We start from the raw sequence: 15,522 nt of genomic DNA on the forward strand, positions 1-15,522 counted from the left end.
GAAATATGTTATGTTACTTTATGTTTAAATAAATAAATAACAGTGAGATAAATGAGAATAAATACGAGGCTGCGTGGATTTAAGAGGTGTGTTCAATGCAGTCAAATGACTACAGTCTTTAGTTAGATTAGTCCTCTTTGGCACAAATAATTACATACTAAGTGACTTGAGGTACCCCATTGTAATCTTTTAGAACTGTATTCAAATAATAATTCAAGTAAAGTTTTTATTGAAGTTTCATGTGTAATACATTTTAATGGAAACAGTATTCCAGTAGTTATTTATTTTCCTATACATATTCCATCTGTGCATAGTGATAATACACATGCTTTTTGGGAATAAAACTTCCTCCTCATTTTTGATGAGGGCCTGAGCATACTATGCTGTATTTTAATATTGGTCAATATAGTGATACTTGGAGGGTTAAAATGACATATTTTTTAGGTGGTACTTGAAAACATTGGCAAACCACTACTTGACACACAATATTTCTTGTCTCTTCCCCATGTCCAATGATTTGTATTAAATGGTGAAATTATTCAACCCCATTCCGCCCTTACATGTCTCATAGTATTGGAATGTGAATTGACTACAATAAAATGTGTGTTTTGAGTCATGGCTTTATCAACTCCTCGGTATTGCAATATGTGCATAAGTGGCCATTTTAAGCCGTCCTCAAAGATTTTATATGAGCGCGTACCCTGCCCCTTCTCTGGGTCCTCCCCCTCCACTGACTTGTCAAGTGTGTTAAGGGAGATATATCCTCCAAACAACCAGCAGCCCTGAGGTGGCTCACACTCTCTTGACATATTTGCTTCCTCCTCTTTTTGCTCTGCTCTTCTGATTCATTTTTAAGGCTGACTCGACTTTGACGTGATCAAAAACCTTGCTTTTGGGGACGGCATGGCATTGCAACGACATTCAGACAAGGAGCCGAGCATTGAGTTATTTGTTAAGGTCAGTATTTTAATTTTTTATTACAATTCCAACTTTTGAAAAAAACTATTTTTAGGTTCCACATGTTTTGTTTTTGTTTGGGAGAAAAGCTGTCGGCCAATAATGAGACACTATTACTTTAAAAACGAAAAAGGCCAGGAACAGAATCAATATAATCAATCAAAGGACAACTCCTTTTGATTTATTTACATGCACACTTGATGTTTTCATGTTTGTATTCACCAGCTGAGCGGTGGCTCTATTTTTTATCAGAGAACAGGCACAGTCTTATCATGACCCAAGTGTGCAGAGAGCATGCTGTGTGATGACGACTGCATGGCCCCCGAAGCCTTATGCAGGCACACCCACCCAACCATACACTTGTAGTCAGGAAAATGGGTCCTTGTTTCTTAACAAACATCCATTTTCTATACCACCTAGACTTTCTACAGTCAGGGATGCCTGGGCTTGGGTGGGGTACATCCCCAGTAGGTTGTTCCTCCCCAAAAAAAAAACTGCTAAAAAATGCCCAGGAGTTGTGAAATGTGCTTTCTTGGCTATGTGAGAGGAAAGGGAGGGACTGATGTTTTCTGGCTTTATTTGCCATTAGCAGAGTTATGGTGTGTCTTGAGAGTCTCAGCTTTATAACACATGACACAGGCACACACCCCTCCATACACAGATAGTAAAATTGGGTCCAGGGTTATGAAGGGTTTATAAATTCATACATACAACCATACATACATACAACCATACATACAACCATACAACCATACAACCATACAACCATACATACATACATACATACATACATACATACATACATACATACATACATACATACATACATACATACATACATACATACACATCCAGGTATTTGAAATTGAAAAACAATATGTATTAAATCAATGTATGACGCGCTCTACTTTCTGAAATTATTTCACTCCATTTTCTACACTCGTAATAATTTTGAAAATTTTAATCAACTCCCCAAATCATAGAACAACACATCAGGTCTACAACAGTATTTTTTCACTTTCTAATTCATTCTGCAAACCCGACTGAGCACCCCAGTAGGTTTGGTGCCTGGTCCCTGCTTTAAATAGCCTGTGTGGTCACATTGTGAGCACATGTTCACATCTTCCGCCGCAACACAATGCCTGCATCCCACCTTCCAACAAACACCCCACCCTACATGTGGTGGAAAGTTCACAAGCAGGAAAGAAATTAGTTTCGTTTTTCTTTATGTGTACGGCAGGCCGGCCATGACGGTGAGAACGTGGGCAACTGCCCCTTCTGTCAGAGGCTCTTCATGGTGTTATGGCTGAAAGGAGTCAAGTTCACCGTGACCACTGTTGATATGAGAAAGTAAGCATTTCTCCTCTTCCTGTCAGCGTTATGTCCTCAAAGACCCTCTATGTATTACTAAAGAGGAAATAGGATGTTGTTTGTTTTACACCCTCAGAACACTTCACACCAACAGCATGTATAAGAGGTCTGGATTAACTCCAAACACCTTCTTTAATTTACTAACATTGTGCACGTTTTATTATTAGTGGTGGACAAACAGGATCAGGAAGCCCGTAATGGATGCTGATAATTGAGGGTTTCAGAACACATAACGGGTCCTAGTAATAAGGAGGCTACTTCAAATTCAGAGACAGGGATACTTTGGGTTTTTTTTGTTATTATTTTTTAATACACCAAAAACCAATAAGTTGTTTTGGCAAAACTTGGTGTCTTTACTTTAGGAAGCCCGAGGAGCTGAAAGACCTGGCCCCCGGCACCAACCCGCCTTTCCTGCTCTTCAACGGCACCCTCAAAACAGACTTCATCAAAATCGAGGAATTTCTCGAGCAAACGCTGGCCCCTCCCAGGTAATGTTCTCGACCATTTGATGATGTCCAATAGATGAGTTCTGGGCAGCATGATGTACCAGTGGTAGCATGTCTGCCTTACAGTTCTGAGATTCAAGGTTCCAATGTCAGATACATCCTTCTTGTGCTAAGTTAGCATATTCTCCCCCTGCTTCTGTGGCAATTCCAAACACTCATTTCAGGCTCCTCTAAAATGGTTGTTGGAGGGAATATGAGTGTGAATGGTTATTTGTATCTGCGATAGTGTACCCTAGATTTATATGCTTTATAGGCTTCTAATGATTTATAGACCTTTAGTTTATCTTTGGAGGTAGGTGTAAATATCTGGCCATATCACGATGGGCAGTCCTGTGAGTGAGGGCGTAGGAGTCAGTATATAACGTCCCATCAGTCAGAGTCAACTTTTTAAAGTAACACTGACAGTCGTGGAGAGTAAGTTTACTCACATATTCACTCAAATGGACGCTTATGGATGGCGTCCATTCCTACATAAACAACTTGTTGAAATGCGTTCAACGGCATTTTCAAGCGAGCGCTGTGGACCTTTTTTGCCTCCAGCTAAGCTGCACCGATGTCACATTGTTTACAAACTTTGAAGGGGCCTATATTGAAGCACAGCATTAATGTTCAAAGTGTTTTTATTTACATTAGCTCTAATATGCTACTTTAGTTTAATGTTGTTCATTATGGTGGAACTTGGAGCACTCAGTATTTTTTTGGACGGTACTATGGTGTAAAAAGTTTAATGAGAGCTTGTTATGTTATGTTGTTATTTACAAGGCGATCTCAAATCACCAGGAAGAGAAAATGTTAAATAGGAAAGTTGATTAGTGCGCTGGATTCAACAAGTAGTGTTCATACCATTATTATTGTTGGAAAGATATATCTTTTGGTATATTTCTCAATCACATTGTTCCTAATGAAGTGTCCCACAATTAGTGCATGAAATACTCAATGAGAAAAATGTCTTCCCTTTGCAGGTATCCTCACCTCAGCCCTCTAAACAAAGAGTCCTTTAACGTGGGTGCTGACATTTTTGCAAAGTTTTCCGCCTTCATCAAGAACACACCAAACAATGCCTGTGAGTCAAAGTTGTGTTGAAGTTTTATCAGGTAGAGATGAAAAAAATCCAAACAAAACTCTATGTTTGAACTTACAGTTCAGGAGAAAAACCTGCTGCGGGAGTTTAAGCGTCTGGACGATTATCTAAACTCTCCCCTACCCGAGGAAATCGACCATAACTCAAGAGAGACCGTCACTGTATCCAAGAGGAAATTTCTGGACGGGGATCGCCTCACTTTAGCCGACTGCAACCTCCTCCCCAAACTGCACGTCATCAGGGTGAGACAGTCAGTTGGAAAAATAAGGAGATTCGAGATGTGTACCTGTACTAAGCAAACAAAATAAATGTTGCTTTATATCTGAAATATTAAAATTATTTTTGGCAAGATATGCGGTTTATAATTTCATATAAAATATATTAGTCCCTAGTTTAGTATGGAATTGCGTTTCAAAACTCCCCATTAAAGACAAAAATCTGCGAAGCAGCAACCGCCCATACCACACATACTCTATTCATAATATCAGTACAAATTATGCATGTGAATAGCAGTTAATGTTTTTGTCCAGTGGGATCCTCACGTTCTACACTGTAGTATCTGCGACTTTGAATGTGTGTGGTTTCAAAAAATGTGGCCTGGTCCGTTGACTGATAAAGAAGTCAGTGATGAAAGTCTAGAGTAGACCATGTGGGCTCAAGGTTTGGGTTGGCTGTTAAATGGCTAATTGTTAGCATGGTTACGTGTTGAGTTATTTGCTTATTACATATTTCTTTTCTTACTCTATGTTCAATAAAAGGGAATTGTAAGTGCATCAACAGTTTTGTCAAAAGGGCTAACAATGTTTACTTTACTGTAGACATGCAGTTGTGTAACATATACAAAATATACATTGCACTTCCTCTTTTTTTTAAGTTGTTCTGTCTTCTATACCCCAGCTCCTGTGAGTATTGCTCCATGACGCTGTAATAACAGCTCTGTGTGGGAAAGATGACCGCCACAAAATCCCTGCAAAATAGTGAAAAATCCATGATAGAAAATTAAATGTGAGATTAAGAAAGCTGCAAAATTGTGAAAAAGTGATATGGCGAGCGAAGACTACAATTTACAATTATCAATGGAATTATCATGGCCTTGATCAAAATTATGTGCATGGGAAATAGAAATTAAAATGTGTACTAAGGCTCAGCATGTGGGTTGTGTTGTATTTTTTTTAATGATCTTTTGTTTTAATCCAGGTTGCCTCCAAGAAATACTGCAGCTTTGACATCCCAGCCCAGTTCACGGGTGTGTGGCGATACCTGCACAACGCCTACGAGCGGGAGGAGTTCAAAGAGACGTGCCCGGCTGAAATCGAAATTGAGAAGGCTTACTTTGGAGTGGCCAATAAGAGAAAATAAAATGTTCATGCACCATGTGTAGAGGGTGCTATGTGGTGCCAAAGATATTACAGCCATCAGTTATCTTAAGACAGGGATGGGGAACCTTTTGGGTTTTGTTTTTGTTTTGGGGCTTTATAAAACAGTTTCTAGAATCACCGTGTTTGGCCCATTGGCCGCTACTTTCTCACCACTGTCTTAAGATCTCAAATCACAGTACATACATGCTTCTTTTATTGCTTCTGACTGTTTTAGTCACCTACGAGACTAATTGTGCAATTGACTATTTACTTTATTTTGTGTTTATAGTGTACATACGGACAGTATATTTTCAATGATTATTCGTAACAGCAGCCCCCTTCAAAACTGTTCTTTTTTTATGCAGCAAATCTTCTGTTCCTGTCTGTTTTATTCTGTACTAACATAATTGACATGATGGAAATGTACCACATTCATAAAAAAATAAAACAATCAAAGCGTGATTGTTATCTTAAATCTTATATTGTTTGACTATTGTGAAGTGCTCATACCTTGCTTTTTTTTTCCATTAGACAATTTTTACTCTGTTGACACCTTTCGTGCCTTTCCGTGCCTGCATGGGTTTCCTCCGGGTGCTCTGGTTCCCCAAGTCCGACCAGAAAGAAGAGAAACATCCTCATTGTGGAGGGCTTTCAGCCTTAGACTTACCCTTTGATCAATGTGTTGAACCAGCAATTCTTTATTTCTGATTTTTGGCAGTGAGTCATAGAATAAAGACGTGTTCCTCACTTCTAAAAAGGTAAGCCAGTGAACAGCCAACCGCTAACCTAAGTATACAACAATTAACCATTAACACTTATCTTCATTGACTCTGCCTGGCTGCACATTCGAAAACCCCACGCAATCAAAGTCACAAATATTGTAGTGTCGAAATTATAAAAGACAACCCAAGTGGTCAACATCAATCGCATCTCACATTTATTTTCTGTTGTTTAACAATGCAAAGTCAATTGTAATCTGATTGCTTAATTAATCCATAGGATAATCGATGGGTGATTGACCGATTCTAACAAATAAATATAAATAAATAAACTGATAGCTGCTGCTTTAGTAGAGATATCACAAATAATACAGACAACACTTGTCTAATACTTTATTCAGTCACAGAAAAGAAAAAATTATAACTTTACAAAATAGATTTTCTTCATTCACTTGTGGAAGGTGTCTTGTGGGGGGATGTCATCGCAGATATTTAATTGGTAACGCAGTACTTCCAGAAACATGCTGTTAAAGACACACAGAATTAGTCAAGGCAATTGGAACAAGGAAATGTTGCTTGTATTTGAACAAACACTACTAAACAATGGTACTTAATGCCCTGATCATCACTACAGAATTGTCCTTATCTTAAGAATTTTGTCCGTGATGATACTAATGTATTAGACCGATTTTGAACTAAAAGTGTACAGTTTATTGAAATTGAGGCTGTTCTGTGGTACTGTCTGCTAAAAAAAATACTGTTGCAGAAAGAAGTGTCAGAAAAGACAATTTGCATGCAGATAAACATCTGCATTGCTGAGCCAGCTCATTGTTATTTATTGCATCAGTCATGATTGTGAAATATTTGAAAAATAGTTTTCCCTTCTATTTTTTATTTGCTGCCTCGTGACTTAACCCCAGATAGGGCGGAAGAAAATGGATGGATGGCTGAAAGAAAGGAAGAGGATGGCCCAAAAAGACATCTGGACTGTCATGAGTAAATCATGGCAGAATTATCCAAGAGCAGGGGTGAACAGAGGTGAGAGGAAAACAGTTTGTATCAAAACCATGAAAGAAAACAAAAGGTTTCTCCACCCTGAGTGTGCATACCTAACAACAGCACATATTTCCAGCCATCCATTAACTTTTTATACAACAATATTTAACTATAATTACACTGGTCAACATTTTTTTAGGAATTTCTTTTAACCAAAGATACAAGAAAACTTCTGGATGTTTTTTCTCTAGCACAGCAGGTTTTCACAACATAATAATAATAATATACGAACAATGACATAAAATGTAATGTAATACTATATTTAGTAGTGATATTTATGAATTAAGAGATAGGTTAAGAGTTGGAACAGCAAACCCCATACATTTTATAGGCAGATATGTTTGTCGCTACACCACTATTCTGCCTTTTGATCCAAGTTACCAAATATGGTAAAGTACTACACCTAAATAAAATGGAACCCTAATTCATGTAACAGATAGTATGCATGTTACGATTAGCTTTGTGTTAAAATGTTGCTTTGTCGTGTCGTTTTGGCTCACCTCTTTTGTTGGTTTTGGGCAAGCCTTGCGCTGACCTCACAAAAGCTTGTGAGCGAAGCTTGTCGGCTGCGGCCAGCTTCAATACCATTGCCTTAAGACCGTCAATCTTCACGAATGAACACACACAAAAATGATGGACGCATGCAAGGAAAGTTTTTTTTTTAATCGAACATATACACAGATTGGCTCAGATTTACCATGTTTGCATAGTTATCCCGCAGTGTTGAATCCTCGGGGCCTTCAACCAAAACCAGGATATTACACATTAATGTTTCATTCCCTCAACTGCTGATGTCTGCAGTTAAATGCAATTAAAATGCTGCACACAAATACAGTATACATTCAACTACCTTTGTTCCAGGATTGTCTTTGCTCATTGTGCTGCATCAATAAAGGATACAGATTATTCACCTCCATTTGTTCCCCTTCTGTATTGTAAGAGGCATTGTCTGACACAAGCTTCTGAAGAAAATCTGAGCAGAAACACAATTCATACTAGATAGAAACACAATTCATATGACATATGTGGCATGCTTGTTCAGCCATTAAAATTGCATCATGCCACTTCCAATACTGTAAGCCCACATTTAGATCGACTTTTTTTATTTTTTTTAGCATTGATTTGTGGAATAATATGTAAAAGCGATAAAATACCAAAGCCTTAAACTGAAAAAGAAATCAAAGGGGAATATGCTTATTATTTCTCCTTTTTAATAGTGATGTATTCACTTATTATAGCATATGAAGGCAAAAAGTTGCTTTTACATGGAGAGGTCATCAAGAAAATAAAGGACAGATCATTTTAGAGATTTTAGCAGGTCAAAAAAAAAAAAATTACAATGAGAAATTGATCTTACTTGACTGTGTGTCCAGGTTGGAGTCAGGATAGAGAGGTAGTGCATGTGTCCATCTTGTAACAAGGAGGTAAAGTACAGCTAGAAACAGCATGGTGACTTTGTCTGCAGTTGGCCAAGTTGCTACCAGCTTGGCAAAGAACTTCACTTATATATCCGCACGCCAGACATCCATCACAAGTGATCAATACATTATCATCAGAGCCAGCATTGCACCTTAATGGATTTTGGCGTCATAGACACCATTTAGGGGAAGCCTGTCAAGTCAGCTGCGGACTATCTGTGCTTGTTCAGGGGAGCCTAACAAATGTTTGCCCTTCCTCACTAATAACGCATGGCTGTCCGGCAAACCCATCATGCTTTATGTGCCCCAAGTCCACATCTAGTGTCCTCAAAAGCATCATCGCTCACTCAAGTCTGACGTTTTTGAGCCACACCGCTGCCAAACTGACGTCATCGCAAGATCAGACGTCATTTTCTGTTAAATGACCCAACCAACAATTGTCTACTTCAGCAAATAAGTCAATTAAGGCAGGGCTAGGATTTCAATCAGGCCAGCTAGGATTTGTTGTTACAGTAGGATTTTACATCAGGGTTTCAAACCAGGGTTAAGGTTGAAAAAAGAGTCATGGTTTGAAATGAAATAAAGTTAGGGTTTTGAATCCGGTTTGGGATTTGTGTGTGTGGTTCTCGTGGCAGTTATTCATATATATATATATATATATATATATATATATATATAAAAAGGGAATAACTGATTACAATTAAATCATCAGATTTTATTTATTTATAATTTTATATGCTCCTTTTTTGTTTTCTTCTCGTGAGTATAGCTCGTTTTTTGTTTGTTTTATGGCTCTATATTCCCTCTAATACATATATATACACACAAAATATGAATTTGTAAAATGCCATAATTTAGGAATATACTGTGAAAAATGTGAAAAAAAAATACGTTTGAATCTTTAGAATATTGATTGGATGATCAAAATGTTTTGAATTTCAAATTGGAAAATGTGATTGTGTAATGTTGAATGTGCCACTGGGAATAAATAGTGACTTCGGTATTTAAGGGTGTTGAATTTTTGGAAAAAGTCGTAATTTTTTTTTCACACACCTATCATTAATTTTTTAAAATATGTTGGATAAAGTTATAGATTTGAATGACGTGTGTCCGCTATGACATCATTGACCACGTGTCAAGCCAGACCTTCAGCTATCACACGTGACCCGAGAGGCGGAAGTGAGTGAAATGTGAGGGCACACATTAAATCCACAAGTGGCTGCAACATTCCTGGCCATTGTTGCCAGTCTGGAGAGGTCAGACTTGATAGGCCAGTCTGAGAAGCGTCAGGAGTAGCCGTGTTGTCGCTTTTGCTGGACGTATAGTAAGGCATAGTAAGTTGTTTACTTTGACAGCTAACTGTTAGCTTCTGGGCTACGGGGATTTGGCGTTTCTAAATTGTGCATTTATTTTTTCAAACAATGGCTCATTTAAACGTTTATAGTGAATATTAGACTCTGACTGAGCTGTGAAAATCGACGTCAATGCTTAAATGCGTTTTGTAACAGTCGTTGTGTAGCACCTTAAGATATTTAAAGCTGCTTTATCTGATTTGACCACGCTAAGAGGACGACGCGACAAATCCCCTTTTACACTAGGGACATGAAAAAAAACATACACCTTTTTTTCTCTCCCAATATGACACGTGTCGCTGGAGAGAGTTGGAATAAACGAACTAAAACTGGTTAAAAATTGTCAATAAGAACTAAGGAACTTATGATTCATTCACTGGTTTATAGTGGGAGTTTACTGTTTCAGTTTTTTCCAATGACGAGCTGGTGAAAGAAAAATAAACGGGGAAATTCACTAATAGTGAACCTCAAATATGCAGAGGGATTGCTATACACCAAGCTTTCAGTGAGCTCCACCCATTACAGCAAGGTAGCATGTTTTATTTGGTGATAGAGAAGGGAAACCTGCAGGATCGCGACCCTCGAAGACCAGAGTTGGATCCATGTCTTATAATTGAACGTGTCAAGTCAGCCCAATAAACATTCTCTGTACTCAGTCTTGTTCTTCTTCCGCAGTCCTTTCGAGATGTGGTCCGAAGGAGGCTCATTCGTCAAAGGGGTGGCTCTGGGGGGCGTCTTCTACCTGTTGCTCTCGCTCTTGGGTGATTTCAGCCCAAGTTCCAAGTCTGCCTCGGAGTACCATCACCACCATCACGTCCAGGCGCAGAGTAACGATAAACTGAAGCAACTCTCTGAGTCCCAGATGCAGGAGTTGAAAGATCAAGTCCGTGTCTATTGTGTCATCATGGTCCAGCCGAAAATTCTGGTCTATTGGGCCGCTGCCGTGGGCACCTGGAGTAAACACTGCGACAAAGCCGTCTTTTACACCTCTGAGTCATCCAAGGCCCTCGAGGCGGTCGACCTGCAAGAAACAGATGGTTGGGCGAGATTCTGTAAAGCTCTGAAGCATGCTTACGAGAACGCGGGGGACCTGCGCTGGTTCTTTGTGGCGCAGCCCACAACCTTCGCTATTATTGAGAACCTCAAGTACCTGCTGCTCACCAAGGACCCCAGCGAGCCCTTCTACATGGGCAATGCCATGAGGTCCGGGGAATTGGAGTACGTCGTGTACGAGAGCGGCATCGTCCTCAGCTACGAGGCTCTGAAAAGGTTTGTACGCGTGCTGGACGACAGCGACAAGTGTCCCATCCAAGTGAACCGGCTGTGGAAGCTGAGAGAAGACAAGCAGCTGGCCGTCTGCCTCAAATACATGGGTGTGTTTGCCGAACACGGCGAGGATGCTCGAGGCATGGGCCTGTTCAACGGTAAGAGTGTGGATGCACTGATAAAGGACAGCATGAAGAACAACCCCCAAAACGTGGTGGAAAGCTGCTGCCCCGACTTGGCTGTAACATTCAACGGCATGACCCCAAACGAGATGCAGGTGATGATGTATGGCGTCTACCGGCTTCGTCCATACGGCCATGATTTCCACGACTTGCTCATGTTTGACCCCCCAGAAGGTTCGGACAATGACTAACACCCACTGGGTGCAGCTGGCTTTTTTTATACTAGCTGCTTGAGTGGGAAGATGACTTCCAACTGGATCTGGTGGACATCCTGTTTTTGCCAGATTTGTACCTTTTGCATCCTGTACCCTGTTCCTGTGGCGTAGATAAAAATGGGCGGTGATCACTGACTCTTGTTTGAAAGCAAAGCTGGGAACTAATAATTGCAGATTGTCTTCGTGTGGTCCTTTAGCTGCATTACACGGACACACCAACTTATACAAACCCTATTTTAAAGTCTGCTCTAGATTTACAATGTAAGGGAAGGGTACGCTGGGGAAAAAAAAAAATCACTTACATGACTAAGGAACCTAATGCATTTAATCCAACCTGCCATGCGATTTTGAAAAAAACAACCACAAAATAGTTACAAAATATATATATTTTTTATGTTAATGGGTTTTATGAAAAAAGATGTACTTGGTAAAAGCTGGAAGATTCTCTGTACCAATTACAAACTGAATTTGGTTGTGTGCAAGTCAAATGATTGTACAATATATGAATAACCTGCACTTGACACTGACAAGAAATGTGAATAAAATAAAGTGGAAGTGGGTCCTATGTCCTGTCAATGATTAAGACATTCAAAACCATTAACAATCTACAGTGGCTGCGTTGTAATCATTGTGGCCAATTCTCCATCTCTGAAGTGCTTGTTTTGTTTTTTATTGCTCTTGCTCAAATTAATCTTTAAGTCCAAATAAATTAGGTAAATTTGACATCAGAACAGTGTTAACATTGCCAAATTTGAACAATAAAAGAAGGCCTTGGAAATGTTCTCCTGAGTTATGTGTCAGCTAAATCTCCATTTCACTCAACTATTTCATCAAATCTGGATTATATATCTTTCTTATGCCTACCGTACACATATGGCCAGCTATTGTGCCACCAGGTCGTCACTGGGCTCCTCCGTGCAGCAACAAGCTCATCTTGAACGTGCGGTCCACACTCGCGGTCAAGTTGCACATCCAACTGTCTATATGCGTGTGTCCTAAAGTGGCAATTTTCACAAACAAGCCAATGGGAAATTTTTTGTGGCGCAGGCATAGCTAACTGCATGTTGCAATTGCATCGTCGAACTGCTGATCCAAAAGGTGATCACGTTCTTATATAGTGAGGGAGGTTGTCTCATGCCAAGGCCAAAGGATATTGTTACTGGGCCCCCTTTTAGTCACATAAAATAATACAGGAAAACTGTAATGGTCAAAAATGCTAAAACCGTACCTCCAGAATTTAGTACTGCAGTACATCGTTCACTCGTCTTGGCTTGTTTTTACCAATTAACCTTGAGTTCAAACATGTAGTTTAGAAATAAAGCTTTGAATTCACTTGACAGGGTCTTTGAAATAAGAACATGTTTATGCATTTTAGAGTTGACAAACCATAAGGGTTGGATGATTTGGATGACGTCTCAGTCATTGTGCAAACATCCTGTTTCACATCTAACAGGTGCAGTGAGAAGCGACAAGTTCAAATGGAGAGATTTCTTTTAATCGGTGCACAATGATGAACTGGTACAAAGCCTTAAGTCGGTGGAAACAGCTGCTAAGTATTCATTTTGGCAGGAAGCTTGAGTGGTAGATTATTTATACGTTTTCATGTGCCACAGTCCGTCGTTCAGATAGTGAACATTCTCGATGCCAATGCCCTTGTTGACTTTTTCTCTGTTAGAAAAGACAAATGATAGTTGTCATCAGTGTCATGACTGTCTACAGCTTTGATGAATGCACTTTGATGCTTACATGCTCTCTGCAGACAACTTCATGACGCCAACGCACAGAGCGTGTTGTTTTCCTTCTGCCATAATGGCCTACAAATTCTTGTTAAGGACAACATGCGCTGCAAAATAGGTCACTTTGAAGGTAAATTTTGTTTTGAATGTTTGGGCTTATTTTAGGAGAGGAGACCTATTTGCACTTCTTTGGAATAAACATTGTTACAATTTATGTTAAGTTAAAATTGAAGTCACTGACAATAACGAAACAATATTACATATTCTCAGTACAGGTGCTTGTGCGTAGTTTGTCAGATGAAATGCGGAAACGATCAGCAAGGCAAGCAGTGTACGATGTGCCTACTGGGAGAACACTGACAAAACGATGGCGACACTCTGATTGGCATTTGCATCTAACATCACAGTCTAAAATATTTGTCTAGTTCAGCATTTACTCACTATATAGGCTATACAACATGATTGTTTACTGATGTATTGGGATTTTGTTGCAGTATTGATACCAAAGTATGTAACGCAGCAAAGTCCTAATTTAGATATTGTGACAAGTTGACAACATTATGTAAAAATATAGACCTCCTCCCCTAATACACGCCTCTTACAGTTGAGTAAATAAATGCTCCCACCCACTGCATGAGCAGATACGGCAAAGTATTTATGTAAGGTGGCTAACCCCATGCAAACCTAAAATAGATAAGGATACAACTACTGTGTCTGATTCAGCCGGGTAGAGTTTGGCGCCCGGTGACGTCAGTCCAGGACACATGATGTTGGCGCCACTTAGGACATATTTGATGGCACCTTTGTCTACTTGCTGGTGAGGAAGAATAAAGGGATCTGTGAGGAGATAAGAAGGCTTGTTACCAGAAATGAATATAATACATCATCTGGGACTGGAAAATGTGTCCTTAACAATAAAATGTTTTTTTTTCCCCATCAAAACAACCATGCTTTTCTCCAGTGCATTCAGAAAATGTTTGTTCCCTATCAAAACAACCATGCTTTTCTCCAGTGCTTTCAGAAAATGCAAGTGACAATCACATTATTGAAAACATGTTTTTCCCGACAAATGTATTTCTACAGGACTTGTGTGGAAGACATTCCCTTTAACATTTATTACTTTTATAGGGTTGCATGTTGCCTGGCCAGAAGCAATTACTTGTGTGGATAAAGGATGTGGTCAACCACTTTTAGTTTATCTTGTTAGCATGGTTTTAAAAAGTCACGGTTTTAAAAGAACCAAAACTTTCCATCTGTGCTTAGGGGTGTTTTTCTTTTCTTTTTACAAACATTATGGAGTCTAAACGTCTTACATTTATGCAACAGTCTCAGGGTGGGATAAAAGGGGCCTTCTCGCTGTCTGAAGAAGAGCAACTCTCCGTTCACGGTCAAGATTTCAATGTGTTCATGACTGAAAGGTGAATAACAGAGATGAGTCGACAGATTCAGTGCTCAGAAATCCAAAGGATGTAAATGAGAAAAATCGTACCATCGCACTATTTTGACAGGGTCCTTCTTTGGCATGATGTGATTGAGCCATATCTCGATTTCAGGAAACTGATCCACTAGCTGGTTCTTTATCCCTTTGATGACGGATGTTTTTAACTGGATACAGTTTGACACATTCTCCTTCTCGTCAAATCTGAAGCGGGGATCACAAGAAGAGTTTTAGTTCTAAACGAGCACAAGACAATACAGCAATCGGGGACAACGGCAGACAATATCGCTTATCTTACAAGACCTTTCTAGCGTCGTCCAAATATATATATTTTTAACAAATGTAATATGTAAGGAACGGCTATGAAAAACGACAAGAAAACACCTGCCACCCAAGCCCAGTTTGCTAGGTCTGTTAGCGTTAGCGCTCTTATCAAAATAGGCACGTACTTTTTGAACATTGTTGTTGGTCGTCTTTCCTTGCGTTCCCTGAGTGGGTCAAAGCCTTATTTTCCACTCACTGAAACAGATATGGTATTTGAAACGCAAGTAGGGAACAATAGAATTAAAAAATAATGTCAAGTTTAAGCAACTTGCACGCTTATTTTTGCGACGACCGAAAAGCAGAGCAACGACTTGCGTTATTTTTACGACAGTTCTCCCACATAAACCAACGCGGTGGAGCAGCTCGGGTCACCACCATACCATGCCTTTATGACGGCCATGTTAGCAGGGGCGAATTTGCCACAAAAGTAAATGAATGAACACTGTCAAACGGTCGTAACTTGCAAATTTCTCAACCAATTTTTAGGACTTTCACTTACCTGCGTGTCAACTCCAGTACAGAACATTTGGCAAAAAGTGTATT

General features: G+C 39.5%; 4 protein-coding genes across 6 annotated transcripts; 2 read left to right on the plus strand and 2 right to left on the minus strand.

Moving 5' to 3' along the window:
• The first annotated feature begins 748 nt into the window (after positions 1–748).
• On the plus strand, positions 749–5,735 carry clic2 (chloride intracellular channel 2). The gene is made up of 6 exons (XM_049753082.2): positions 749–957; positions 2,198–2,307; positions 2,691–2,816; positions 3,797–3,897; positions 3,976–4,157; positions 5,113–5,735. Exons 1-6 carry the CDS (start codon positions 904–906, stop codon positions 5,272–5,274), a joined length of 735 nt encoding a protein of 244 aa, XP_049609039.1. The 5' UTR covers positions 749–903; the 3' UTR covers positions 5,275–5,735.
• A 531-nt stretch (positions 5,736–6,266) lies between these two features.
• On the minus strand, positions 6,267–8,712 carry urp1 (urotensin-related peptide 1). The gene is made up of 5 exons (XM_049753121.1): positions 8,406–8,712; positions 7,899–8,021; positions 7,746–7,786; positions 7,549–7,654; positions 6,267–6,516 (listed from the first exon to the last, which is right to left on the minus strand). The coding sequence occupies exons 1-5, from the start codon at positions 8,494–8,496 to the stop codon at positions 6,485–6,487; spliced, it is 393 nt and encodes a 130-aa protein (XP_049609078.1). The 5' UTR covers positions 8,497–8,712; the 3' UTR covers positions 6,267–6,484.
• An 880-nt stretch (positions 8,713–9,592) lies between these two features.
• c1galt1c1 (C1GALT1-specific chaperone 1) lies at positions 9,593–12,041 on the plus strand. Of its 3 annotated transcripts, none has more exons than XM_049753070.2 (2): positions 9,593–9,656; positions 10,494–12,041. In XM_049753070.2, the coding sequence occupies exon 2, from the start codon at positions 10,504–10,506 to the stop codon at positions 11,455–11,457; it is 954 nt and encodes a 317-aa protein (XP_049609027.1). In that variant the 5' UTR covers positions 9,593–9,656; positions 10,494–10,503; the 3' UTR covers positions 11,458–12,041. The 3 variants fall into 3 exon arrangements, with proteins under 3 accessions (XP_049609027.1, XP_049609010.1, XP_049609019.1); XM_049753053.1 differs by having other exon boundaries at positions 9,609–9,800; XM_049753062.1 differs by having other exon boundaries at positions 9,609–9,785.
• Positions 12,042–12,954: 913 nt separating this feature from the next.
• On the minus strand, positions 12,955–15,301 carry mcts1 (MCTS1 re-initiation and release factor). The gene is made up of 6 exons (XM_049753100.1): positions 15,105–15,301; positions 14,707–14,859; positions 14,531–14,628; positions 13,921–14,054; positions 13,228–13,295; positions 12,955–13,149 (listed from the first exon to the last, which is right to left on the minus strand). Exons 1-6 carry the CDS (start codon positions 15,113–15,115, stop codon positions 13,068–13,070), a joined length of 546 nt encoding a protein of 181 aa, XP_049609057.1. The 5' UTR covers positions 15,116–15,301; the 3' UTR covers positions 12,955–13,067.
• Positions 15,302–15,522: the final 221 nt, after the last annotated feature.

Source organism: Syngnathus scovelli, chromosome 1 (assembly GCF_024217435.2).
Source record: "Syngnathus scovelli strain Florida chromosome 1, RoL_Ssco_1.2, whole genome shotgun sequence".
In the NCBI taxonomy this organism is placed as follows: Eukaryota; Metazoa; Chordata; class Actinopteri; order Syngnathiformes; family Syngnathidae; genus Syngnathus; species Syngnathus scovelli.

Coding starts and splice junctions, on each gene's coding strand:
- mcts1 (XM_049753100.1), bottom strand. Junction 14,055..14,530: donor CCTGAGACTGTTGCATAAAT/GTAAGACGTTTA, acceptor ATCTCCTCACAG/ATCCCTTTATTCTTCCTCAC. Junction 13,150..13,227: donor AAGTTGTCTGCAGAGAGCAT/GTAAGCATCAAA, acceptor CTTTTCTAACAG/AGAAAAAGTCAACAAGGGCA.
- urp1 (XM_049753121.1), bottom strand. CDS start 8,496: ATGCTGTTTCTAGCTGTACTTTACCTCCTTGTTACAAGATGGACACAT. Junction 8,022..8,405: donor CAACCTGGACACACAGTCAA/GTAAGATCAATT, acceptor GTTTCTGCTCAG/ATTTTCTTCAGAAGCTTGTG. Junction 7,787..7,898: donor AAGACAATCCTGGAACAAAG/GTAGTTGAATGT, acceptor TTTTGGTTGAAG/GCCCCGAGGATTCAACACTG.
- clic2 (XM_049753082.2), top strand. CDS start 904: ATGGCATTGCAACGACATTCAGACAAGGAGCCGAGCATTGAGTTATTT. Junction 2,817..3,796: donor CAAACGCTGGCCCCTCCCAG/GTAATGTTCTCG, acceptor TTCCCTTTGCAG/GTATCCTCACCTCAGCCCTC. Junction 4,158..5,112: donor CCAAACTGCACGTCATCAGG/GTGAGACAGTCA, acceptor GTTTTAATCCAG/GTTGCCTCCAAGAAATACTG.
- c1galt1c1 (XM_049753070.2), top strand. CDS start 10,504: ATGTGGTCCGAAGGAGGCTCATTCGTCAAAGGGGTGGCTCTGGGGGGC.